This window comes from Bos mutus, chromosome 16 (assembly GCF_027580195.1).
Source record: "Bos mutus isolate GX-2022 chromosome 16, NWIPB_WYAK_1.1, whole genome shotgun sequence".
In the NCBI taxonomy this organism is placed as follows: domain Eukaryota; kingdom Metazoa; phylum Chordata; class Mammalia; order Artiodactyla; family Bovidae; genus Bos; species Bos mutus.
This window is the reverse complement of record NC_091632.1, coordinates 26660666-26686890: the sequence shown is the minus strand read 5'-3', so window position 1 is coordinate 26686890 and position 26225 is coordinate 26660666. Positions and strand designations below refer to the sequence as shown.

At 44.8% G+C, this 26225-nt stretch overlaps 1 protein-coding gene and 1 non-coding gene across 2 annotated transcripts in view; both read right to left on the bottom strand.

Moving 5' to 3' along the window:
• LOC102276601 (quinone oxidoreductase-like protein 2) overlaps positions 1 to 23249 on the bottom strand; it is a 32548-nt gene extending 9299 nt beyond the window's left edge. The window contains exons 1-9 of the mRNA XM_070384883.1: positions 23001 to 23249; positions 22811 to 22919; positions 20683 to 20779; positions 18344 to 18402; positions 17472 to 17537; positions 16604 to 16713; positions 15124 to 15205; positions 10329 to 10510; positions 8104 to 8332 (exon numbers count right to left, since the gene is read on the bottom strand). Of these exons, the coding sequence (XP_070240984.1) occupies positions 8104 to 8332; positions 10329 to 10510; positions 15124 to 15205; positions 16604 to 16713; positions 17472 to 17537; positions 18344 to 18402; positions 20683 to 20779; positions 22811 to 22919; positions 23001 to 23176 (1110 nt within the window). The 5' untranslated portion in view covers positions 23177 to 23249. The remainder of the gene's footprint in view (positions 1 to 8103; positions 8333 to 10328; positions 10511 to 15123; positions 15206 to 16603; positions 16714 to 17471; positions 17538 to 18343; positions 18403 to 20682; positions 20780 to 22810; positions 22920 to 23000) is intronic.
• TRNAE-UUC (transfer RNA glutamic acid (anticodon UUC)) lies at positions 6221 to 6292 on the bottom strand. The gene has a single exon. It is a non-coding gene; the product is annotated as a tRNA-Glu (tRNA).
• Positions 23250 to 26225: the final 2976 nt, after the last annotated feature.

The following is a 26225-nucleotide window of genomic DNA, read 5'->3' as shown; positions in this document are numbered from 1 at the left end:
GTCCATCAAGTCGGTGATGCCATCCAACCATCTCATCCTCTGTCGTCCCCTTCTTCTCCACCTTCAATCTTTCCCAGCATCCAGGTCTTTTCAAATGAGTCAGTTCAAGGGAACTTTCTGGAGTGACAGACATGATCTGCATTTTGACTGCAGGGCGGTGCTTACATGACTGTATGTTTGTCAAAGCTAGACAAAGTTTTACTATATGCTTCCCCGGTGCCTCAGCTGGTAAAAGAACCCACCTACAATGAGGGAGACCTGGCTTCGATCCCTGGGCTGGAAAGATCCCCTGCAGAAGGAGGATCCCCACTCCAGTATTCTGGCCTGGAGAATTCCACGGACTGTACAGTCCGTGGGATCAAAAACAGTCGGACGTGACTGAGCGACTTTCACTACTACATGCAGTTCAGTTCGGTCGCTGAGTCATGTCCGACTCTTTGAGACCCCAGCATGCCAGGCTTCCCTGTCCATCACCAACTCCCAGAGCTTGCTCAAACTCATGTCCATTGAGTTGGTGATGCCATCCAACCATCTCATCCTCTGTCGTTCCCTTCTCCTTCCACCTTCAACCTTTCCCAGCACCAGGGTCTTTTCCAATGAGTCAGTTCTTTGCATCAGGTGACCAAAGTATTGGAGCTTCAGCATCAGTCCTTCCAATGAATATTCAGGACTGACTTCCTTTAAGATGGACTGGTTGGATCTCCTTGCAGTCCAAGCAACTCTCAGCATGACAGTTCAGAAGCATCAATTCTTCAGCGCTCAGCTTTCTTTAGAGTCCAACTCTCACATCTATACATGACTACTGAAAAAACCATAGCTTTGATGAGATGGACCTTTGTTGGCAAAATAATGTCTCCGCTTTTTAATATGCTATCTAGGTTGGTCATAGTTTTTCTTCCAAGGAGCAAGCATCTTTTAATTTCATGGTTGCAGTCACCATCTGCAGTGATTTTGGAGCCCAAAAAAGTAAAATCTCTGATTGTTTCCATTGTTTCCCCATCTATTTGCCATGAAGTGATGGGACCAGATGCCATGATCTTAATTTTTTGAATGTTGAGTTTTAAGCTAGCTTTTTCACTTTCCTCTTTCACTTTCATCAAGAGACTCTTTAGTTCTTCTTTGCTTTCTGCCATGAGGGCGATATCATCTGCATATCTGAGGTTACTGATATTTCTCCCGGCAACCTTGATTCCACCTTGTGCTTCATCCAGCCTGTCATTTCGCATGATATACTCTGCATGTAAATTAAATAAGCAAGGTGACAATATACAGTCTTGACATGCTTCTTTCCCAATTTGGAATCAGTCCATTGTTTCATGTATGGTTCTAACTGTTGCTTCTTGACCTACATACAGATTTCTCAGGCAGCAGTTAAGGTGGTCTGGTATTCCTATCTCTTTCAGAATTTTCCACAGTTTGTTGTGATCTACATAGTCAAAGGCTTTGGGATAGTCAATAAAGCAGAAGTAGATGTTTTTATGGAACTCTCTTGCTTTTTCAATGATCCAACAGATGTTGGCAATTTGATCTCTGGTTCCTCTGCCTTTTCTAAAACCAGCTTGAACATCTGGAAGTTCATGGTTCACATACTATTGAAGCCTGACTTGGAGAATTTTGAATATGCAATTTTGGATTTTGAATATGCAACTATACCTCAATAAACCTGACTTTTAAAAAAAAGTCAAGCCATATATTATTAAACACAAAAATAAATAAATTTTCAATATTAAGTGTCAGCCTGGGTTCCCTAGAAAATACAGCCTGATCAAAACATATGTTCTAATGCTGCACTGCAGTGCTGGCGGGGCAGGATGAGGGAAACGGGTGAACCAAGGAAGAAGGAAGAAGAAGCACAAGATGAGTGTTACCAATCCTGAACTGCTCATAGCTTCAGGGGCAGATGCAGCTGGCTGTTGTCCACATGGGTCCTCTCTGGAGAGGCAGTACAGGACCCAAGGCACATAGAAACAGCCATCAGGAAAAGAGGAAAGGCAAGCGATTTATCTCCGGTCTCTCACTTGTCCCAGCTTGTCCAGTTGCGGGGGAGTCCCCACACACTTCTGGATGGTGTTACCCAGAGCCCCGCATCTGGTTTCTGGAGAAGCTAGAGCTTCAGCAGCTCCCTAATGAACAAAGCAGCGACCTTGCCTAAGATCAGCCCTATACTTAGGGAAAGTATGAGACAGTCGACAGCGTCAGGAGACGGACCCTAGGGATGGGCCCTGGGCTGCATCACTGCGGGGACAAGAGAAGTGTGATAAGTGGCCAAGGCCTAGGGCAGGGGGCTGGCTGATGTGAGGGGCCCATAAACTGGGTCTAGAACAATGGACTAAAATAATACACATCCTATCAAAATAGAGTAATTTAATTCTTTAGAATATTCCACAGATACACTGAGGAAACCTCAAACAATTTCCAGCCATTAAATCTGTTCATGGAGTGATCTCACCCAACCTTCACAGAACAAGTTTAGATCCGTGAAGTATTGTGTCAGGTCGAGATGTGTGTGGGCGGCTCCCTACAGAAAAGAAACCCAGCACATCCAAATAATGCCACCCTCTGAGCAGATCACAGTGCTAATTCATGATCCACCCATCATGGTACAGACATAACAGTTCAGAAAACAACAAATTCTAGTAAAAATTCAAAATCTGAAGACTGTGTCTCTAAGCCTGTCCTCTAAAGTGTCAACGGGCTTCCCAGGTGGCGCTAGTGGTAAAGAACCTGCCTGCCAATGCAGGAGACAAATAAGAGACGCTGGTTGGATCCCTGGGTTGGGAAGGTCCCCTGGAGAAGAGCATGGCAGTGTTCTTGCCTGGAGAATCCCATGGACCAGAGGGGCTGGAGGCCTACAGTCCACAGGGTCGCAAAGAGTCTGACATGACTGAAGCGACTTATGCACAAAGAGTCGATGCAAAGTGTTACAGTTTAGGGACTGAAAACGCTCAACTCAGTTATTTTACAATGACTACACGTTTTCCTTTAAACATGTTTGCTATGTGCTTTTATGTGTATTATCTTCTTTAATCGTCAACCCTAGGAGACTGTGTCAGGGGAAACACTGCCTGCAACCACCCACCCTGGCCAGGCAGTGCCAGATGTGGTAACCATTTGTGTGAGTTATTTTACAACAGGAAGTCCTGGTAAGGAACACGGAACTAACAAGCCACCACCCACCAGAAGAATCCGGGAAAGGTCAAAAGGAGGTGTCCTACGACCTCCCAGAATCCTCTTCCCTGACATCCATCTTGGCTGAGCAATGTGTGCATCACCAGGAAAGACCTGAGTCAGAATGATTGGCCACAGATAACCGGGAAACTAAGCCCATCGCCAAAAAACCCAAGACTGCAAGCCATGAGGCAGAGCAATTCTTCTGGGTTCCCTTATCCTCCTGCTCTCCATCTAAGCACCCTTTCCCAATAAAGTCTCTTGTTTTGTCAGCACCTGTATCTCCTCAGACAATTAATTTCTGAGTGTTAGGCAAGAGCCCACTTTTGGGGCCTGGAAGGGGCCCCCCTTCCTGCAATAGTTGGGTATGTTACTGCCCTCCCAACAGATGAGGGAACTAAATCACAAAGATGTAAATCACACAGCCAGTTAAGCTGCAGTGCCAGGGTGTGAGTTCTGGCAGTCTGACCCTAGAGCTCCATACTCTCAATCATTCATACTTGTACCCGATACTGTGTACCCGGCAGAATCTGGAGACACAGAGGTGCAGCAGCACATGGTCCCTGCCTCCATGGAGTTTATGGACTATGGGAATGACAAACATGGAACCAGTAATTACAAGTAGGTAAAGGAGAAGCACAGAAGGTTACAGATGTTCATACCTCATGCCTACTAAAAAGGCTATGATACAAAATATGAGACCATGTTGAAACAGACTAGAAGCTGGGACCCTTTGCTGTGGTGCTTACAACCTGGACAAATGTCCCCTCAAGCAACAGAACACGAAGAAACTGGAAGGGACTAAAAATAACTGCATGGGCACTTCCCTGGTGCTCTAGTGGTTAAGACTCCATGCTCCCAGTGCAGGGGGTTCAGGCTCAATTCCTGGTCGAGGAACTAGATCTCACATACTGCAACTTAAAGATCCTGCGTGCTTCAACTAAGAATTTGCACACCACAATAAGAGTTCACATGCCGTAACGAAAGAACCTGCATGCTGCAACAGACTGAAGATCCTGTGTGACTCAACTAAGACACAGAGCGGGCAAATATTCTTTTAAAAAGTCTAATAACTGCACACACGTGCAGTTGGGGCAAATTATGAACAACATGATACAAAAAGACGAAAAACCTACTTCTGAGGTGTTGGGGGCAAAAGCCGGGGGCTGCGGCATGATCTCTGCAAACGGCACCACCAAGGGGGTGGGCACACCACTAAGGCCCTCTCCAGCCCGACCCTACCCTCAGCCCATTTGAGGGCCCAGTTTGCCCCACTTCAGGGAGTGAGCAAGGGAAACTACTCCTTTTTTTGCTGTCTCTGCAAAGCCTTGCCTGATTTCTTCCTCTGGCCTCTTATCAACTTCTATTGATTAAGGAGTACAAGAACTCTGGTCAGGAACAATATTAATATCAACTATCAAGGTCAAACCAATAGTCTACATATTCAGGAGAAAATATAAGATGGGAAGCACCAATATCTCTGGTATTATAGAAATACAAGTACAACGGTCATTTTCCAAGCCCAAGCAGGTTCTGACAAATGTGTCCAATATGTTGACTGATTTACATGAAAAAAATATTATTACAAAAGCTTTAAAGTTTAGTGAAATTAATTATAATTTCATTTAATCTTCATTTTAAAAATTCACAACTCCTGGTCACTTTAACAATAAGTTTGTTCACATAGATGCCTGCATGACAGATGGATAAACTTCATACTCTAGGATACGGTTTCTAAGAAGAAATTTTCTGATTTAAGGACAGAGTCTGACCTTACCTTAAGGAGCTCTGATTCCAGAGTCAGAGACATACCTGAACTAGATTCCAGGTCTGTCATTACTACATGTCATTGGACAGGTTTCTTACCATTTACAAGTTCTGATTTCTTCATCTGTAGCATATGATAAAAGATTGTTCATATTTCAAAGGTTTGTTGTGAAGATTGATTAGAAAATGCCTGTAAAGTGCTTAGCACAGCTCTTGACCCATAATAAACACCTACTGTCTGTGAGCTGCCATTATTACTAGTATTCTAAATAGCTTGCATACTGAAAGAAGAAGAAAGGGAAGAAATAGTAAATGGACAGAGTGTGAATGAGATGCTTGAAATGTGTTAGGGAACATGGCCTCGGACAACAGTTAATCACAGAAAAGTCAGCAGAGTGGGAAGAACTAGAAAAATCCTACATGCAGAGTCCTCATTGCAGAGTAGGCAAATGGAAGCTGAGAACTGTTAATAATTAGGTAATCTATGTTTAAGAGAAGAGAGAACTTCAGTGTGGGTAATTAAAACAATAATCACCTCTAGCTTTCTTTCATGCCTGAGCAGTACCTAGAACACGTCAAAGCAGAGAAGAAACAGCTCAAACTAGCACATGTTTCCACTTGGCTACTGCCTAATTGTTCTTATCCTCTATCAGCAGGTGTATATGAGCCTCAGGTAAAGCAAACCTCAGTTTACGAGTCACATAATAAAAGAGGAAAGGGACACAGAAATTCTCTAAACTGATGGTTTTCAAGTTTTTAAGCCACAGAACCTTTTCCAAAAAGAAAAGCATGAACACAAGAAATAAAATATGCAGTACTGAGGTCCCGGGGCTTCCCTGATAGCTCAATGGGTAAAGAATCTGCGTTCAACACAGGAGACCCCATTTGATTCCTGGTTTGGGAAGATCCGCTGGAGAAGGGATAGCCTACATACTCCAGGATTCTTGGGCTTCCCTTGTGGTTCAGCTGGTAAAGAATCCGCCTACAATGTGGGAGACGTGGGTTTGGTCCCTGGGTTAGGAAAATCCCCTTGAGAAGGGAAAGGCTACCCACTCCAGTATTCTGGCCTGGAGAATTCCATAGACAGTATGGGGTCGCAAAGAGTCGGACACAACTGAGCGACTTCCACTTTCACTTCACTTCACTGAGGTCCCAGCAGAGATGGAGCCCCAGAGCCGAGCAGCTCACTCTCATTCAGAATGTGGCTCAGAAGTATAAACTGAAAGCCATAGATACTAACCCTCAGCATTTTTTTGGCCATGACATGTGGCTCATGGGATCTTAGTTCCCCCACCAGGGATTGAACCTGGGCCCCAGCAGTGAAAGCACCGAATCCTAACCACTGGACCACAAGGGAATGCCTACTCCTCAACTTTACACATGTGGAAAGTAAAGATCAGAAAGGTGAGGGGACGTCCACAAAATTGCAAATAGATGGGGACAAAGCTGGAAACAGAATCCAATCAGTTTTCTGATGGCCAATAAGTTTCTCTTTTTACCACTGAAGATTACCTTCTTGACTGACATACCAAAAAGATGAGGAAGAAAGTAAACCACGTTTGAGAAGAATGTGTCTCATCTCATCTTAGGAAAACCATAAAAATGGAAGGTGGAGAGAATGAAACCTGGCACCTGGGGCTCCACTAATCTGCATATGAACAAACCATCGCCTCCACCAGTGGCTGACTAGAGTTACCAAAACAGTCGTTTCAAGAGTAAAACATATTAAGGGGGAAAAAAAAAAAACTCCATGAATCCCCTAGTAGTCCAGTGGCTCAGCACTTGCACTGTCAGGGCCCAGGTTCGATCCCTGGCTGGGGAGCTAAAGTTCCACAAGTCATGCAGCACTGTCCAAAAAGAAAAACCCTTCACAGTGAATATCTAACAGATTTGCATTTACAACTACATTGCATATGCATGCACATAATTACACTTTGGAGGACGCTGAAGCCACATTAATGGGACTGTAATGTAGTGAAAAAAGGGCTTGAATAGCCAACAAAATTAACTACAGTGACTAATGGATGAATTACAGTCATTTGATACCGAGTATGATTTGATGTTCTGTTCACAGAACTCCAGCTTAGATCATCTGGTTGTACTTTAAAAGAGTCTGCATTCTAAAACCAAAGGTCAAATGAAGGGCTTCCTTTTTAAACTCGTATGCTGTGCAGTTCAGAGTTCATATCAACACCAGTAAATCATTTTCTAAAGTACTATCACAACCCTCTGTTTAAGACACCAGCAATGTAGACAGAGCCCTCAAAATCCAGCTCCTTCATGGCCTTCACAGTTTCAGTTTCCCTCTGATTTACTAAGCCTTAGTATATAACTACACAACCTACAAGACAGAGAGAAATCCTATGATCCTGCAGCCTGTGAGACCCCATTGTGTTTTCATCCTTTAATTCCATATTAGGAAGATTTATAATTTCTAGAGAGAAACCGGGGCTTCCCAGGTGGCTCAGGTGGTAAAGAATCTGCCTGCAATGCAGAAGACCGGGGTTCAATCCCTCAGTTGGGAATATCCACCCCCTGGAGGAGGGCATGGCAACCCACTCCAGTATTCTTGCCTGGAGAATCCCATAGACAGAGGAGCCTGGTGGGTTACAGTCCATAGCGTCACAAAGAGTCAGACAGGACTAAAGTGACTTAGCACACACGCATGCAGAGAGAAACTATCCCATAGTTTGACACATATTTCCTGGCCTTAGCTATATCACTGGGAAAGATTGAAGGCAGGAGGAGAAGGCGATGACAGAGGATGAGATGGCTGGATGGTAACACCGACTTGATGGACATACGTTTGAGCAAGCTCTGGGAGTTGGTGATGGATGGGGAAGCCTGGCGTGCTGCAGTCTATGGGGTCGCAAACAGTCGGACATGACTGAACAACTGAACTGACTGACTAGCTATATCATATTCCTTAAGAGTGTCTCAGGGGTTTCCCAGGTGGGGCAGTGGTAAAGAATCACCTGCCAATGCAGGAGACACAAGAGATGTGGGTTCAACTGTTGGATCAGGAAGATCCCCTGGAGGAGGAAATGGCACCCTACACCTGTATTCTTGCCTGGAAAATTTCATGGACAGAAGAGCCTGGTGGGCTACAGTCCAAGGGGGGTTGCAAAGTCAAACACAACTCAACAACTGAACACAAGAGCATCTCACCTCTTCCAGTTCAAAAACCTCTCCAATGTGTGGCTGGATGCGCCCTTCTTGGCAGTACTGAAGTGCTAACGACAGGCTTCTGGAGAAGATGGGAAAGTTCTGCTGCCGGTATCTGCCCCAGTACAGCCCCATGGCAGTAACATTCTTCAGCAGCAGCAGATTGGCTGGTACAGAAGCAATGGTTCCTCCAGCGAAACCTACCACTACGATCCTGCCCTCATACGCCAGGCTGAGGAGAAAAGGAGGAAAAAACAAAGATTATAAAAGACAATGCACATTCACAGCCACCAGGATGGCTACTATTAAAAATAAAAGAGAAAATAAGTGTTAGCAAGGATCTAGAGAAGTGGACCCCTCAAGGAACATTGCTGAGATTGTAAAATGGTGCAAATGTTATGGAAAACAGCATGGAGATTCCTCAAAAACTCAAAACCAGAACTACCATATAACCCAGCAATCTCACTTCTGAGTCTATATCCAAAAGAACTGAAAGCAGAGTCTTGAAGAGGTATTTGAAGAGCCAAGTTCACAGTAGCACTATCTATAAAAGCCAAGAGGTGGAAACAATCCAAATGTCCATCCACTGATGGATTGGTAAACAGAAGGTGTTATATACATACAGTAGAGTATTATTTAGCCTTAAAAAGGAAGGAAACTCTGTCCCATTTTAAGACACAGATGAGCCTTAAGGTCATTACGGTAAGTGAAACAAGCCACTTACAGAAAAATGAATATTGTATTATTCTGCTTATCTGGGGTATCTAAAGAGTCAGATTCACAGAAACAAAGTAGAATAGCGATTACCAAGGGCTGGGGAGAAGGGGAGAAGAGAGTTATTTAATGGGTACAGAATTTCAGGTTTGCAAGAAGAAAGTCATGAAGACCTGTTTCACAATGTAAATATATTTAACACCACTGAACTCTACATTTTATAGCAGTTAATATAGCAAGCCTTTTGTTATATCCTTTTTACCACACTAAAAAACAGTATGAGGGAAGAAAAAGCAACGGACAGTAATTAAGAGAGGCAGAAAATAGAATAGAGCTTATGGGAGTTGGCGGGCAGTTGTTTAATGGGTACAGAGTTTGTATTGGAGATGGTTACACAATATTGGAGATGGTGAACCAGTTTAACTGTACACTTAAAATGGTTAAAATGTTAAATACTAGGTTACCTGTATTTTACCACAATTAACAAAAAAAAAGCAACATGCATTAAATTCCCAGTTGAGAATTCCTCTTGACCTTGCAAACTAGCAGGGGGGAACCATTCTGCACCAGTTTGGATTTCTCAGTAGGAAAAGATAAAAAATAAGCCATAAGCAAGAAAGACAGTAAGGAGCAGAGGAACTAACCAGTCTTGTAAGGGAACCACACGGATCCCTTCTGTGGGCAAGCTGCTCTCTCTGCTTCTTCTCCTTAAGCTAAGATAAAGCACAAAACTATGCTTGCCAGGATGACATGAGAAATGAAGCTAATACTATCAGAGCACTGCAGACTTCCTGGTTGAAACGGAATGAGAATTAGTATAGATACAACAGTCCCATGAAATCTCCAGTGATTTTTTTTTTTTTTTTTTAAATAAAACAAGTCAAGAAGACACCTACACTGGTGGTAGCTTCAGAAACCAGTAAGATCAAAAGAGACTCTCCCTTGGTGCATAATGAACTGGGGGTCTGCCACCCCAGTAATTCTAACATCCAAACAATGATCTCCTCAACAATTACCCACAGAGGAGAGTTTGGGGGAGAATGGATACAGGTATATACATGGCTGAGTTCCTTTGCCATCCACCTGAAACTATCACATTGCTAATCAGCTATACTCCAATGCAAAATAAAAAGTTTAATTAAAAATAAAAAGAATTACCCATACCATGTATATAAAGTAGCTAGTGGGTGCAGGCAGAGCTGAATTTAACACATGTATAATTTCTAAAGCATTTGATATTGCCAACTAGAGAGTCTGCAGTTTTTTGTTTTTTGTTTTTTTTGGATATTTTCCAGTTGGCTATTTTGTTTTTGCTATATTTAAGCATTTCCTGATTTTCCCTCTGCTTCTATTCCTTGTCACCCACCCACTCAGCTGTTCCCGTTGCTGCCAGTGCCTACAGGAAAAGTGAGCAGCAAAAACAAGAAAGCAGAAGGCCAGAAGGAAGCCAGAGGTCTGGGAAGGTTTCAGCAGAGCCCCCGGTCTAGCCCACCCAGGAGGACCACCTCACCTACCTGCGGAGAGCCTCCAGGAAGATGTCTCCTCCCACCATGTCAATGACCACGTTCACCCCGCCACTGCCCACCAGCTTCCCCACAGCCTCCTTAAGGCTGCCCCGACTGTAGTTCACGCTGGACTGTGCCCCACTCTGCATCGCCAGCTGACACTTTTCATCACTTCCAGCTGCAGCTATTACCTACATGAAGAACACAACACTTCAGATGGTCCAGAATACATAGCAAGGGGCGCACCTGACCCACCCAGCCTCCAAACAAAGGGTGCTGATCAAGGAAACCAATATGACCTCTGCTTAGCACCAGCCTCAATCCAACACAGCAGGCCCATCACACAGCATCAATGTGCTGGCCTCTCCATGCCCCACTGACAACCGGGTCCACATTTCCAGGAACCCTGGAAGCTCAATGGGTCTAGCTAAGAAATAATTCAGGAGACACAACGTCTTCTTCAAATGAAAATTAAAACCACTATTTATTGCTGTGCATAGTCGTTCAGTCATGTCTGACTCTCTGCAACGCCATGGACTGTAGCCCACCAGGCTCTTCTGTCCATGGGAATTCTCCAGGCAAGAATACTGGAGTGGGCCGCCATGCCTCCTCCAGAGGATCTTCCCAACCCAGGGATTGAACCCAGGTCTCCCACATTGAAGGTGGATTCTTTACCATCTGAGCCACCAGGGGAAGCCCATCATTTACTGAGTACCCATTATGAGTCAAGTAGTAAGGATACAACCTAAATACCAAGCTTGGAGCCAAGAAAGCATGATCCAGCAGTATGATGGGGAAAGCACAGAGGGCTCTGAAGTGCAAGCTAGAGGCACCTAACCTAGAGCTAGAAGATCAGAAAGGGCTTCTCAGGGGGTAAAACATGATTCGGTGGAAACAGCTTAAAGTCAGACAGACCTGAGTTCAAATCCTGACTCTGTTACTAACTAGCTGTGTTACTTAAGGCAAATTACTTAGTAAGATCTAATATTTACATAGTGGTTACTCTGTGCCAGACACTATTCTAAATGCCTTACATATATTAATAACTCATTTCACTTTAATAGCCCAATAATATACACACTATTATCATCCCCATTTTGAAGATGAAGAGACAGGCCAAAGAAGTCAAGTATCTTGCCCAAGGTCACACAGCTCATGGGAGGCAGAACTGGGATCCAAACTCAGGTAATTCATCTCTAGAGTTTATGCTTTCAACATCTGTCTGCATTACCTGCCAACTTCTCTAAGTTTCAGTTACCCCCATCCATAAACTAAGATATATTTTTAAAATTAAAAGGAATAAGCACTTGGGAAACAAAGTGTTAGATCAATTGAATCTATTGTTAAACACAGGCAATTATTTATTCTATTTAAACCTAATAAGAACATCATGGGGGACTTACAGTTAGTCCCATTCTGAAGATGGAGACATTGACCCAGAGAGGTTAAGTACTTAAGCCAGGATTATTCACGTAGCAGGTGGTAGAACAACTATTCAAATCCAACGCTACTGATACTGAAGCCCACTCCTTCGAGCTGGGAGAAAGCCATGCCTACGGCCTGCCAAAGAGGACATAAATGGCTGTGGGCCATACTGTGAGGAGGTCTGAGGTTTGGAAGTCTTCAGAAAAGCTTCGGACACTGAAGCACCGCCTCCATGAATGAAGTTGCTCAGTCGTGTCCGACTCTTTGCGACCCCATGGACTGTAGCCCGCCAGATTCCTCCATCCATGGGATTTTCTAGGCAAGAATCCTGGAGTGGGTTGCCATTTCCTTCTCCAGGGGATCTTCCAGACCCGGGGATCGAACCCAGGTCTCCCGCATTTCGGGCAGATGCTTTACCATCTGAGCCACCAGGGAATCCCTCAACATTGCCTAGAGGTGCCTGTTCACTGGGCAGCCCCCACCACCCCAAGCACTTTGGCTTCAAGGTGACATTCAGAATGTGCATTCAAACACCCAAGAACATCTGTGCCCTTAAAAGAGTCCAGACTCACCCTTAACTATTTGAAGCTAAAAGTTACCTTCAAATGCTCCCCAGTGGAACCCTCAAACAGCTGCCCTGCACAGCAGCACCCACACACAGTGGGCACACAGTGGGCACACACCAGACTAGGGCTGGGCACCTGACTCCAACTCCAGGATTCCTTGTAAGTCCCAGGGAGGCTTGCTGCGAATCATTTCTTTCCAGGTGCCTCACTTTCTTTATCTGTGAAATAGGGATAATAAACATTTCCATTCCCCATCTCCCATGGGTTCTGTGAGGACTAGGGTAAGATAATTGCTGTGCAGGCAATGTGAAAGCAACCTGAGACGCTGTGAATGGAAGGTGTTATCAAAATGACATGTTCTGAGCAGTGACATGATGACATTATTTTTTTGTTTGTTTGCTTTTGCTTAAAACCATTATTCCTGCTAAAGAAAATACACGCATGCATGCTCAGTCACTAAGTCGAGCATGGCTGTTTTGCAGCCCCATGGACTGTAGCCCACCAGGCTCCTCTGTCCATGGGATTTTCCAGGCAAGAATACTGGAGTGGGTTGCCATTTCCTCCTCCAGGGGATCTTCCTGACCCAGAGATCGAATCCACATCTCCTGGGATTAAACATTGGAATTAAAGCAAAATTTTGTATTTAATTTCTTGTATCTATTTAAAACAAACAGTACAGTCTTGTCTTCCCAGAAATGTAAAATAGTCAGTGTTTCTAAACAATGAGACTAATTTTGGTCTCCCACTTAAGAGAGGTGCTATAAGCCCTTATTTTGAGTGTGAATGTGTTAATATCCCATGAGGAGCCTCCTGGTATCTGAGACTAGTTTCAGAACTCACATGTCCTTCCCAAAAGAGAGTCAATGTGAGAAGAGAGCTGCCACCTGGAGAAATTCCAGATCAGTCCAATTATCACCAAACCAGGACAGTATGTTTGTGCCTCTAGGCTCCAGAGGAAGCCACACTCAGCACATCCAACACTGAGCTCACCACTTCCTCCGAGGCTCTCAGTCCCAGCAAATGGCAAATCTCTAAGTGCATCTAGTTTGCGCCTTCCCACTCAATGTCTGATAATACCAGGATCCCTTTGTAAAGGATCCTCCCCAACACACTATGCCTCAGACTGGTACATGACACATGTGATCTCAATATGCCCACAACCACACGATGAGAAAAGCACTATCATACAAATGAGGTGACTGAAGCTGTTAAGCTAGAGACAGAGCGAGAACTTGCACCTAGGTCAGGCTAACTCCAGGGCTTCCCTGGTGGCTCAGATGGTAAAGAATCTGCCTGCAATGTGGGGATCCCTGGGTTGGGAAGATCCCCTGGAGCAGGGCATGGCAACCCACTCCAGTCCTCTTGCCTGGAGAATCCCCAGAAACAGAGGAGCCTGGCAGGCTACAGTCCATGAGGTCAGACAGACCTCATGCAGAGTCAGACACGACTGAGTAACTAAACACAACGCAGCAGGCCAACTTCAAGGTCCTTGTTCCTTCAACTATTTTAGGATGCTCTCCCGTTACCAAATTCTCTATTTTCTTCTGCTTTGGTATCTTTCTGATCATCACCTCCAGTGCCCTCTTTCAAGGATCATCACCTCGGGCCTCAACTGCTTCAAGAATCTGCCCTACTGCCTCCAGACTACACCTGACCCCCTGACCTTGTCCCATCCCTCATCCCCATCATTACCAAAGTGAACTCTGCAAAAATGCAAAGATGATCATGTCATTCCTCTGCGAAATCTTCAATAGCTCCTGACAGCTTCCAAGAAGGGTTCAGATTCCTCGGTGCCTCATGATCCTATCCCTTCCACCTCTCTAGAGTCACCCCCCACCATTGCCCACATCCTTTGCTCCACAGATGCTGTTTGCCATTCCCTGAAGGAATCATGTTAGTACCTGTGTCTCTGTCTTCCCCTGGCTTAAACGGCTTTCCCTTCCCTTCTCTTCTTCTGCTATTCAACTGTAAATGTCAGCATAAATGTCCTTCTCCAAGAAATTCTTCTTCTCTGCCACTTAACTGGGTCTTTCTTTCATGTATTTATTTATTCACTTAAGAAATAATTATTTCGGGAATTTTCTGATAGTCCAGTGGCTAAGACCACACACTCCCAAAGCAGAGAGCCCAGGTTTGATTCCTGGTCAAGGGACTAGACCCCACAAGCCACAACTACGAGTTACTCATGTCACAGCTATAGGATACAATGAAGACTGAAGAGCCCACATGCTGCAACTAAGACCCAGCACAGCCAAATAAATAAATTTACAAAATAATAATAATAATTATTGAATGCCTACGATGGTCTCAGCACCATGCTAGGTGCTGCAATTATAATAATGGATCAAACCGATACTGGTCCTGCCTTGAGGGGGGTTACAGGCCAGTGGGAAGGAGACACTGATCCAACAGGGCTAATCACACTATGAAAGAGAGTTACAGGACGCTCAGAGACCACATAGAGATAGTCCCATGGAGGGGAGGGACAGAGAGTACTCCCCTGAAAAAGCAGCATCTGAGTTTAAATTTGAAGTTCAGGGGAAGACAGTTTAGAGCATTACAGGTAGAAGGAATAGAATCTTCAGAAGCTGTGAGGCGAGTTGAATCTTACCAAGGTCTAATAACTGGAAGCACAAGAGACTTACTCCAGTCCCCTCACTAGTCTGCAAGCAAATAGATGGCAAGACTCTACTCCAGGCTACTTAACGTTCCCAGTACCTCACACCTGATTTTTTTATAAATAAAGGAATATATTCCATGTTTGAAAGCAGGAGGTATGATATTTTTTAATGGAGACTCGAACTTGCAAATACCTTGGCCTGAAGAATGTTTGTTGCCACATCTATCACGGCGAGGCCTGTGGCTCCAGCTGCTGCCGTCACTAAAACAGTTTCTCTGTGCAGGGAAAGAGGAGTGTTACTCAAGAAACCAAAAGTCATCCAGCAATATGATTTCATGAACATTCTGAAGATGGGACATTTTAAAGCAAGACGAGAACTGAGAGTTCATCACATGAGTTTAACCCCCTCGTGTCCAGGTACACGTCCATGAACACTCTCCAGCCTCCTGGGCCGTGTCATATATGTAGATCAGTGCTAATCTGGTCCAGTCCTGAAGAATTCCCAGGTGAGGGTCCTTAATCTCTCTAGGTAGCCTCTTCCTCATTTCATTGGTAGCCTTCCTTTGCGCTACCACTCCAATTTCTGCTTCTTAAATTCTGTCCTAAAATCACTCCCATACTAAACATTGCCAACTTTCAGAAGTTGATGATCACGTAGCAGTCGCCGCTCTTCTAAGCCCATCTCCCTGGAGCAATTCTGAGCTCTCAGAAAAGAGCAAGAAGCTGTGGGAATGCTCCCGGTGAAGTGAGAAATTCAGCACCTCTGAGCTTGAAATACCTGTTAAGTATACCCAGCCAAGCCTCACAGAGGCAAATACCACTGTGTGTGGGCTGGGCTCAGTCACTCAGTGCTCAGGCCTGTCTCACTCTTTGTGAGACACAAAGGGACTCCAGTCTACAGACCCCATGGACTGTAAACTGCCAGGCTCCTCTGTCCATGAGACTTTTCAGAATACTGGAGTGGACTGCCATTTCCTTCTCCAAGGGATCTTCCCCACCCCAAGATCAAACCCGTGCCCACTGCATTGGCAGGTGGATTCTTTACCAACACACCACCTGCCTATGGTATTTGTGATCTGTGATGCCCAGCCAAGCCTCACAGAAACAAATGCCACTGACTTCCACTAAAACCAGAGTGAAATGAGTTGAAATAAACCAGCTCTCTAAAATGTAAGGTTTTCTAGGAAGTGATCTCCAGAGGGGTCAGACTTGAGAGAAAGATTTCTCCAAATTCATATTGGCCAAGTCTACCATCCCCTCTCAGGCAAAAGGGTATCCCCACTGTCACCAGGCTCCAATCTTGGGCCACTCCTTTCCTTTGGCTTTTCCTTAGATAGCCGTGAGGGTCAGGGAGGGCTTCCCACGTGGCCCTAGTGGTAAAGAACCTGCCTGCCAATGCAGGTGATGTAAGAGACTCCGGTGTGATCCCTGGGTTGGGAAGATCCCCTAGAGGAAGGCATGGCAATCCACTCCAGTATTCTTGCCTGGAGGATCCCATGGACAGAGGAGCCTGGTGGGCTACAGCCCATAGGGTCGCAAAGAGTCGGGCATGACCGAAGGGACTTAGAATGTACACAGGGTCAGGGAAGGAAACAGAGGGCCACGGTCTTGGTGGACATTTCTGGTACTAGAAGAGGTACCATCTATCCCTCTGTCGTCGACATAGTCCTCACCCAGGCTGGGTACAGGCCCGATGCTCCAGGGCGAAAATAGCAGTGCCATACGACACGGGCAGAGCAGCAGCTTCTCGGAGGGACACTTTTTCTGGAATCTGCCACAGGTTCTATAAAAGAGATAACAGTGACTTACAGATTAAGCACTCTACCTCTTCATAAAGGCTGCTCAATACATATTATGACTTGACTTGCAAAGGGCAACACATGTCAGGAACCAAGCCCAGTCAAGACCAAGCAAGTGATGGTCAATTTCAAGACTTGGGCACATCAGCTTTCAAAAATCCTAAAGCTGGCATCTGTATCAGGAAGGAACCAATATGCACAGGCTATAACACATGCCACTGCGGTATTAATATAATAAGTGAATAACAAGGTACAAAAATTTTACCTTAAATAAAGCTGTTTTAAAAAAAAGGTGTGTACTAGCCACCACTAGGGGGCACCATTCACATCCTGGACAGCCACACCCCTACACCAGCCTGCTACCTCCCAGGAGGATTGTCTTTCACAAGCTTGGTGCGGAGAAGAAGCTCATTACATCCAGGCTTCAAACCAGTTTTTCTACCAAAACCACCTAACTATGGTCCAGTTGGACAGCCAGTCGATTGTTCCAGGCCTCAGAAAACAAAATGCCCTTCTTCATTAAACCACTCGACACAAACAAAGCTCTATGCAATGGTTGTCACACCAAAACAAGCAAACCAAAAAAAAGGGTTTAGCATTTGAAAGAAAGAAGTGCTTGGCTGAGAAACAAGATATAACCAAAAGAATACAAAAAAAGAAAGGAGAAGGACTGAGGGATAGGTGAAAATGAAAGACAGCAGAAAAAGAATCTCCAAGGATGAATATTGAGGAGTAGGGCTACCTTGTGGTCAATGATGCATTCTTCAGCCATACCACTAAAGCCAGGCAGGCCAATGACTCGATCTCCCTGAAGGGAAAATGCCATTAAGGGTATGTTCAAATGTACGCTCTTGCCATTGGACCCCTTCCCAAATTAATCCAAAAAAGAAAGAAAATTGTTCTTTCTGATCCAGTAAGACAGCGGAGAAGGCAATGGCAACCCACTCCAGTACTCTTGCCTGGAAAATCCCATGGATGGAGGAGCCGGGTAGGCTGCAGTCCATGGGGTCCCTAAGAGTCAGACATGACTGAGCAACTTCACTTTCACTTTTCTCTTTCATGCATTGGAGGAGGAAATGGCAACCCACTCCAGTGTTCTTGCCTGGAGAACCCCAGGGACAGTGGGGCCTGGTGGGCTGCTGTCTATGGGGTCACACAGAGTCGGACATGACTGAAGTGACTTAGCAGCAGCAGCAGCAAGACACAGCTTCCCTTAATTATCTATTCAGTTTTACTACTTAGTAAATAATTCAGCTGTTTTCACACAACCCCCATCAGGCGGCCAAACCAGTTTGAGCACATTTTGGACGATGACTTAACCAAGAAAGGAAAAAACTGATATGAATTAGAATCCCAGTATTCATTTCTCTCACAAAATACTGAAACTTGAGAATTCTCTATCCTTTCAGTAACTAAAACCCAGGTGCTGCCTTTCATTAGTAATAAAAAGTTTAACTAAGCCAGGACAGGCTTCCTTCCCTCAATTCAGAATTCGTTTCTCCCCGCTCTGCCTTTGGTGTCTGCTGGCAAAGTCCAGGAAAAGCAAGACCCTCTGGCTACAAACTATTTCTCATAGTTACCCACACATCAGTTCCCTAGATTCAACTAATTTACCTCTTTCACCGTGCTGACATCTGTGCCTGTCTCCAGTACCATCCCAGAAAACTCCATTCCTAAAACAAATTTTAAAAATCAGGTTATCTGTAAAGCCCAGCACCAGAGAGATAAGAAAACTCTGATCAACAGGGTGTCCTATGAGATTTCTGGAGCCAAAAGGGTTTGTGTTCTGCCCCCTACCCCATCCAGGAAGAAGAATAGGAGTGTTATACCCAACACACAGGAAAGTGAATTAAGATTTCATGATACAACTTGAAAAGCTATAGCAGTTCCATTCTTACCATGACACAAATGAAAATTTCAAGAATGGGCAAAAAAATAGAGAATCATGAGTATACAAGTACTTTGGACCATGATCTCTGGGGCCTTGGGCTCCTCCAGCACCCCCATGATAATATGCATCATATGGTATTTATCTGTTCCCAGGTCTCCTCTTCTGGACTATGAGGCCCCTCAAGGACATGAACTATATTCATGCATACAGCACTTGGTTCAGTTGGATGAACTGGTGTTGTCTGCTCTTTCCTCCTCCACCTCCAAAATTTCTGAGTTTAATGATCATACATTTCCCACTTGAGCTGCCAGAAGAAAAACTCAATTGAGTAAGACCTCTTCCCCCTCAACCAGCATGTCAGCAAATACAAACAGAGGGAACCGGTTCCAACTGTTGAGGCAAAACCAAATGCCCTAAGGCCAAAACACTGCAACTGTTTTGCAATCACTGTATCCTTAGTGGTGTCTATCTGTATAAAATATACATGTACTGTATATTTACAGTATATAACTGTATATTACTTATGTATATATATAGATACACACCAAACTATACTTATATCTCTTTTAATAAATTTCACCAACAAAAATGAGTCATTGGTCCACATACTCGGGATCTAAATGTAATCAGATTGAGTATAATGCAAGTCAGAGAGCAGCCCACTAAGAAATGGATAAACTCTATATCTTCTTTCTGATCCTTTGATATTAGGTTTCTTGGGGAATGCATTCGTGAGGACTGAGAGTTGTAGCTGCAACCAGATGTTTATGATCCTTCATTGAAAAAGTAAAATTGAGGAACTGTCAAGGAATGAAAGAGAATGACTATGGCCATTGATGATTCTGATCAGGATTCTGGTGAGCATAATAATACATAAAATTTTATTTGTTCATTTATGCCTTTTCAAAGTATTTATTAAGGGGTGGATGAAGTAAGTGAAGGGGATTAAGAGGTACAAGTCTCTAGTTAGAAAACAATAAAACCACAGAGATGTAATATACAGCAGAAGGAAATAGTAATATTGTAATAACTCTGTATGGGACACATGGTTACTAGACTTATTGTAGTGTCATTTCATAATGTATGCAAATGTCACGTCACTGGTACACCTGAAACTAACATAACATTGCTTGTCAACTGTATTTCAATCAATCCATCCATCAAGTATTTATTGAGTATTTAGTATGAGCCAGATACAAGAGTACTAATGGGGCCAGGGTGGGCAGGCAGGATAATGTTGAACAAGACAGTCATAGAACCTTCCCTCACAGCACTAGAATCACTAGAATCTAGTGATTCTAATTACAGTGAGGCTGAGATGTCTTTTTTTTTTTTTTTTTGGCCACACCACACAGCATGTGGGATCTTAGTTTCCCAACCAGGGATCAAACCTGCATTGGAAGCATGGAGTCTTAGCCCCGGACCACCAGGGAAGTACCGCAGCTGACATATCTGAATCACCACTGATAGCCGGCAAACACCACCATGGAACTACTCGTGAAGCACATGGATCGTTTTTTTTTTTTTACCAATTATGATTTTTTTTGAACTTTTTGTTTTGTTGGTATAGCTGATTAACAATGTTGTGAAAGCTTCAGGTGAACAGCAGAGCGACTCAGATACACCCATACATGTACCCATTCTCCCCCAAACCCCACTCCCATCCAGGCTGCCACATAACATTGAGCAGAGTTCCACATGCTGTAAAGTTGGTCCTCGTTGGTTATCCATTTTAAATATAGCAGTGTGTACATGCCTCATGCGAAGAGTTGACTCATTGGAAAAGACTCTGATGTTGGGAGGGATTGGGGGCAGGAGAAGGGGACGACAGAGGATGAGATGGCTGGATGGCATCACTGACTCGATGGATGTGAGTCTGAGTGAACTCCGGGAGTTGGTGATGGACAGGGAGGCCTGGCGTGCTGCGATTCATGGGGTCGCAAAGGGTCGGACACAACTGAGCAACTGATCTGATCTGATCTGACATGTCCATCAGGCAGCTCTTTTAAAAGTCTCTATATCTTCTCTTTTTGAAGCAATCACTTTGCCCTTTCATACTCACCGGGTGTGAAGGGAAGTTGATGCCTCTCCTGATACTGACCCTGACAGGCCAAAATATCAGCAAAGTTAATCCCACAGAAATGAACATTAACTCTGACCTGCAAAGGAAATAGAGCAACAAGGCAGATCAGTACACATCTTTGGAGACAAATTCATTCAATTATATGGTAATATTTACTGAATGTCCACTATATGCTAGGTACTGAACTAAGTACTAGTGCACAATCACAAGACAAAATGGACAAGGAGCTAAGAGTATAGTACAGAAGACAGACATTAACCAGATAATTAGGAAAGTTTATGGGCTAAACTACAACTCCTACACGAAATGTTAGATAGAAATATATGGTGCTATGAAAGCACATAATGGGGAGATTTGACCTTTGAGGGAAGTAAGAACTGTGAGGAGTTAACTATTCAAAGTGGGGAGGGGGAGCCTGGCACAGACAAAAGCAGTGGCCTGTGCAAAGGCCCAGTGTATGCTTAGTTGCTCAGTCGTGTCCGACTCTTTGCGGCCCGGCAGACTGCAGCCCACCAGGCTCCTCTGTCCCTGGGACTTTCCAGGCAAGAATACTGGAGTGGGTTGCCACTTCCTTCTCCAGGGGATCTTCCCAACCCAAGGATAGATGGAACAAGGAAGCCATTAAAAGATTTTAAGCAGAGGGTAATATGATCAGCTGTTGTGGGATTCAGGAATTCTAGAAGCGAGAACTAGACTCCCCAGCTTATGTGTTTCATGACAGAGAGAGCAGAGGCAGCCCTGTAGCCGTTTCTGTGGCCCTTGTTAAGCAGTGGTTCTCAAAGTGTGGTCCCCAGACTACCAGATTCAGTGTCACCTGGCAACTTGTTAGATGTTCAGATTCTCAGCCCCTGACCTACTGAATCAGAAACTTTAGAGGACCAGCAACCTGCTTTGACAAGATAAGTCTGATGCAGCCTGAAGTTAAAGAACTACTGTCACATACCAACCCAACTCAACAGGGCTTGGAATCATGGGAGGAAATGAAGGCTGAGACAGAATCGGTGACATTCATTTATCTGTTTACATTTCCTATATCATACAGAGGTGACCATATTGATGAGAAGATATTTTATGAACAAAATGCATTCATTCAACAATATTTTAAGCATCAGCCACATGCCAGGCACCATTCCAGACTATGGAGATTTAATGATGGATAAACTCACATAGTCCCAACTCTCATGAGCTAATTCCTGACACAACAGTCTGGGCAAATAACAGAACGAAGAAGCCCAGCTCTCAACCTGTTTGTGTGCTCTCTCAATGACTGTCTCAAACATTGTGTGCTGACACACATAGCACATATAAATTCCTGAAGCCACTCTACCTTAACTCAACATGGATGTCTTTCAGCATGTGAATCCCAGGAAGCAGGGCTGGCTGCTAGCCTACAGTCACCCAAATTATCCATTTAGTCCCAGGGTCTGCATTAGTGATACTTTGGGACTGCAGCCACATTTCTTCCCCTCCCAGGGGTCTCCAACCCTGAGACTCACTGTCTGTTTCACCTTGTCAGACGGTCTCATTCTCCACACCAGATGAGTGTCACCAGGGTGATCGAAAGGCAAAGCCAAAGTGACCACCACATTTTCCACCTCCCTAAATGTGGGTAGATGCCCACAACACTAACATAATCCCACCCACCCCAAATCACTGCAGTACACCAGAGGAGGGCACAAGGCACATTATCATGGAAATAGGGCTGGCTGAGGGGAGGAGGGAGGGCAGATAATTAGATGCCGCAACTGAAGGAGGGAAAGCAAAGAATGGAGTCCATTTATCTGTGTTAAATCAATAACTTGCAGGCGGTTATGCAAAGTCGTGTGCAAATCAGAATTCTCTGTTTCTTTTTTTTTTAGAATTCTCTGTTTCTGAGTCAACAGCTCTGGGGCCTTCTACATTTGTGTTTGGGGGAACAAGCTTCCCTTTGCATGGGCTTTTGTGACCCTGGAAAGGGCCCATCAAGAAGCCCAGCAGAAAGTTGTGCTCCAGTCTCACGGGCGCCCCCTAGCTGAGCACTCGGGAACTCAGTCCGAAAGGGGACTAGCAGGTCATGAGTGGAGGCCGCGGGGAAGGGGATCGTCCAGGGGCCGGGCCAGTCACCTACCTCGTGCGGCTGGACAGGGCGAGGGGTCACCTCCTCAATGACCAGGGGCCGCTTCAACTCGGCGCACAGCGCGGCGCGGTAGTTTCGGCCGCAGCCCTGCCAGGCCGTTCTGCAAAGCGGAACAAGGGTCGGGTTACTGGGGCCGAAACTGGGGCCGCCCTTAGGGGTCTGGGGATGAGTCAGGTCGCACCTGCAGAGCCATGCCCGAGACAGGAACCGTCCCCACGCCGCCGCCATGGCCCAGAGCAAGTGTCGCCAGAGGGGAGAGGTCCGAGTGCGGCAGTAAGAGCCGGCCGCCGCCTGCCCCGCCCCGGTGACCGGAAGAGCGCGAGGGCGCCGGGCGACAGGCCCGGGGGCGTGTGACATGAACTGACCCAGGCAGGCGGCAACAGCCCGGACCGCACCACCCGCCAGCTTCCCCCGGGCGCCGGAGCCCCCTGGTCCCCCGGGGACCGCCCCCCTCCCCGCCCCCGGAGGTGGAGCCCGCGGCGGGGCGTGTAGGGAGGGTGGAGGGAAAAAAAGAGTAGATAGAACTAGATTCCCGGAGATTAACGTTTGTTATCGTTTTTTGTCGCCAATTCGGGAGACTTTTAACCCACACTTGAGGTTCTTGTATAAAGAACAAACTCGTGGTTAATAGTGGAAGTGAGGGGAGGGGCAAGATAGGGGAAGGGGAATATGAGGCACAAACTACTAGGTATAAAATAAATGAGAAACAAAGATGTAATGTACAGCACAGGGAATACCGCCAATATTTTATAACTTTGGGGTAATTATTGATTTTTATCAAAGTACTCTTTTCCAAAAGTATTTTCTGTTCATAGACTATTTCTTGACTGCTTCAAAAGGACATTTGACGCTGTTGACCTCACATCTTTTGATATAAACTCTTCCCTTAACTTCTTATAATAACTCTAAAAAATATTGAATGATTATATTGTACACCTGTAACTGATATAACTTTGCAAATCCACTATACTTCAACAAAACAAGGTATAAATAAACAACTACGGTCCGTGAGGGTGGACCTCTGCATGTGCAAAATCCTAAATGCATAAAGGCTTTATGGCTGCCTTCAACATCTTACTAGGATTTGAGAGGGTAACAGGCAGGAAAGCTGGGGGTCTCCAAACGGAGGAAATAGGCTGCAAGTGTCAGACATTTTTTGTTTCTCTCTAAAGGTGCAGGAGGTAACCAACAAGTGTTAGATGTTTTCCCCTTCTCTACACAAATTTAAAAAGAGGTTTCTCTTAAAATTCTGTGTTGCCATGATGATACCTGGTTCCACCTGAACTTAACTTTTCTCAAACCTTGAGCTAACCAATGCATTTTTCTTATGGAAATGTTTGTCTTCAGTTCAGTCCCTTATGTTTGTCTTAAGCTATGTTAATGAATTATGTATTTACCCTCAGTTCAGTTCAATTCAGTTGTTCAGTAGTGTTTGACTCTTTGCGGTCCCATGGACTGCAGCATGCCAGGCTTCCCTGTCCATCACCAACTCCCAGAGCTTGCTCAAAGTTATGTCCATCAAGTCAGTGATGCCATACAACCATCTCATCCTTTGTCGTCCCATTCCCCTCCTGCCTTCAATTTTTCCCAGCATCAGGGTCTTTTCAAATAAGCTGTCTAGGTTGGTCATAGCTTTTCTTTTAATTTCATGGCTGCAGTCACCATCTGCAGTGATTTTGGAGCCCAAGAAAATAAAGTCTCTCACTGTTTCCATTGTTTCCCCATCTATTTGCCATGAAATGGTGGGACCAGATGCCATGATCTTAGTTTTCTGAATGTTGAGTTTTAAGCCAACTTTTTCACTCTCCTCTTTCACTTTCATCAAGAGGCTCTCTAGTTCTTCTTTGCTTTCTGCCGTAAGGTTGGTGTTATCTGCATATCTGAGGTTATTGATATTTCTCCCAGCAATATTGATTCCAGCTTGTGCTTCATCCAACCCAGCATTTTGCATGATGTACTCTGCATATAAGTTAAATAAGTAGGGTGACAATATATAGCTTTGACGTACTCCTTCCCAACTTGGAACCAGTCTATTGTTCCATGTCCAATTCTAACTGTTGCTTCTTGACCTGCACACAGATTTCTCAGGAGGCCAGGTAATCTGATATTCCCATCTCTTTAAGAATTTTCCACAGCTCTTTGTAATCCACACAGTCAAAGGCTTTGGCATAGTGAATAAAGCAGATGTTTTTCTGGAACTCTCTTGCTTTTTTGATGATCCAACAGATGTTGGCAATTTGATCTCTGGTTCGTCTGCCTTTTCTAAATCCAGCTTGAACATCTGGAAGTTCACGGTTCACATACTGTTGAAGCCTGGCTTAGAGGATTTTGAGCATTACTTTGGTAGTCTGGTGAATTCTCTGGCAGTTCAAATGGTTAGGACTCTGTGCTTCTACTGCAGAAGGTCTAGATTGATCCCTGGTAGGAGAATTAATATCATGCAAGCCTAGAAGCCAAAAAACAAAAATAAACTCCTCAAAAAGGACATCTGGTCAAAGAGCATATAGCCTCTGAGGTTCAAGCCCAACTCTACCACCTATTTGTGTGTTTTTGGCAATTCTCAATTCTGTGGAGTCCAGTTCCTCCCCTCAAAAGTGAAAGCATCAGGCAAAATAATCCCTAAATTGCTAAATTCTCTATTTGATGGAAACAATAGTCCAAGGTAGCACAGAATTATGGAATGACCAGGAATGGAATAAAGGAAAACTAGAAAGCAAAAATGAAGTAGCAATGAACTTCTAAAATTATGGTCTAAAGAAAGGCTTTGGTAGGAAAAGAATTTAAGAAAAGTGAAGGTCACTGTTCTCTTAAGAGCACTGGCAAGGGGCGGGGCAGGGGTGGTGGTGAAATTGGTAGTCATTTTAGCCCCACCTCCCTCAGGGGCAAACTAAGCAGAAGAGGAACAAGGTCTGGAGGGTGAGAAAGTGGAAGACATTATCTTCCACGAAATACTTTGTAAACTTTTAGTCATTATGTACATAAACCAAACCACAAGGAGTAGAGAATTACCAACATTATCATCATCATAATGGCATTCTGGGACTTCCCTGGTGGCTCAGTGGTAAAGAATCCACCTGCCAGTGCAGGAGACACAGGCTCCATCCCTGGGTCAGGAAGATCCCACATGCCCGCAGAGCAGCTAAGCCTGTGTGCCACAACTACTGCGCCTGTGCTCTAGAGCCGACGAGCCTGCAACTGCTGAAGCCCACACACCCTAGAGCCGGTGCTCTGCAACAAGAGATGTCACCACAGTGAGCACCGCTGCAAAGAGTAGCCCCCATCTCCGCAACTAGAGAAAAGCCCAAGCAGCAACAAAGATCCAGTTCAACCAGAAACAAAACTATTTTTTTAAGCAGTCAATATTCTGGTTACCAAATAACAGTGAGCAACAAGAAATCTCAAGTTC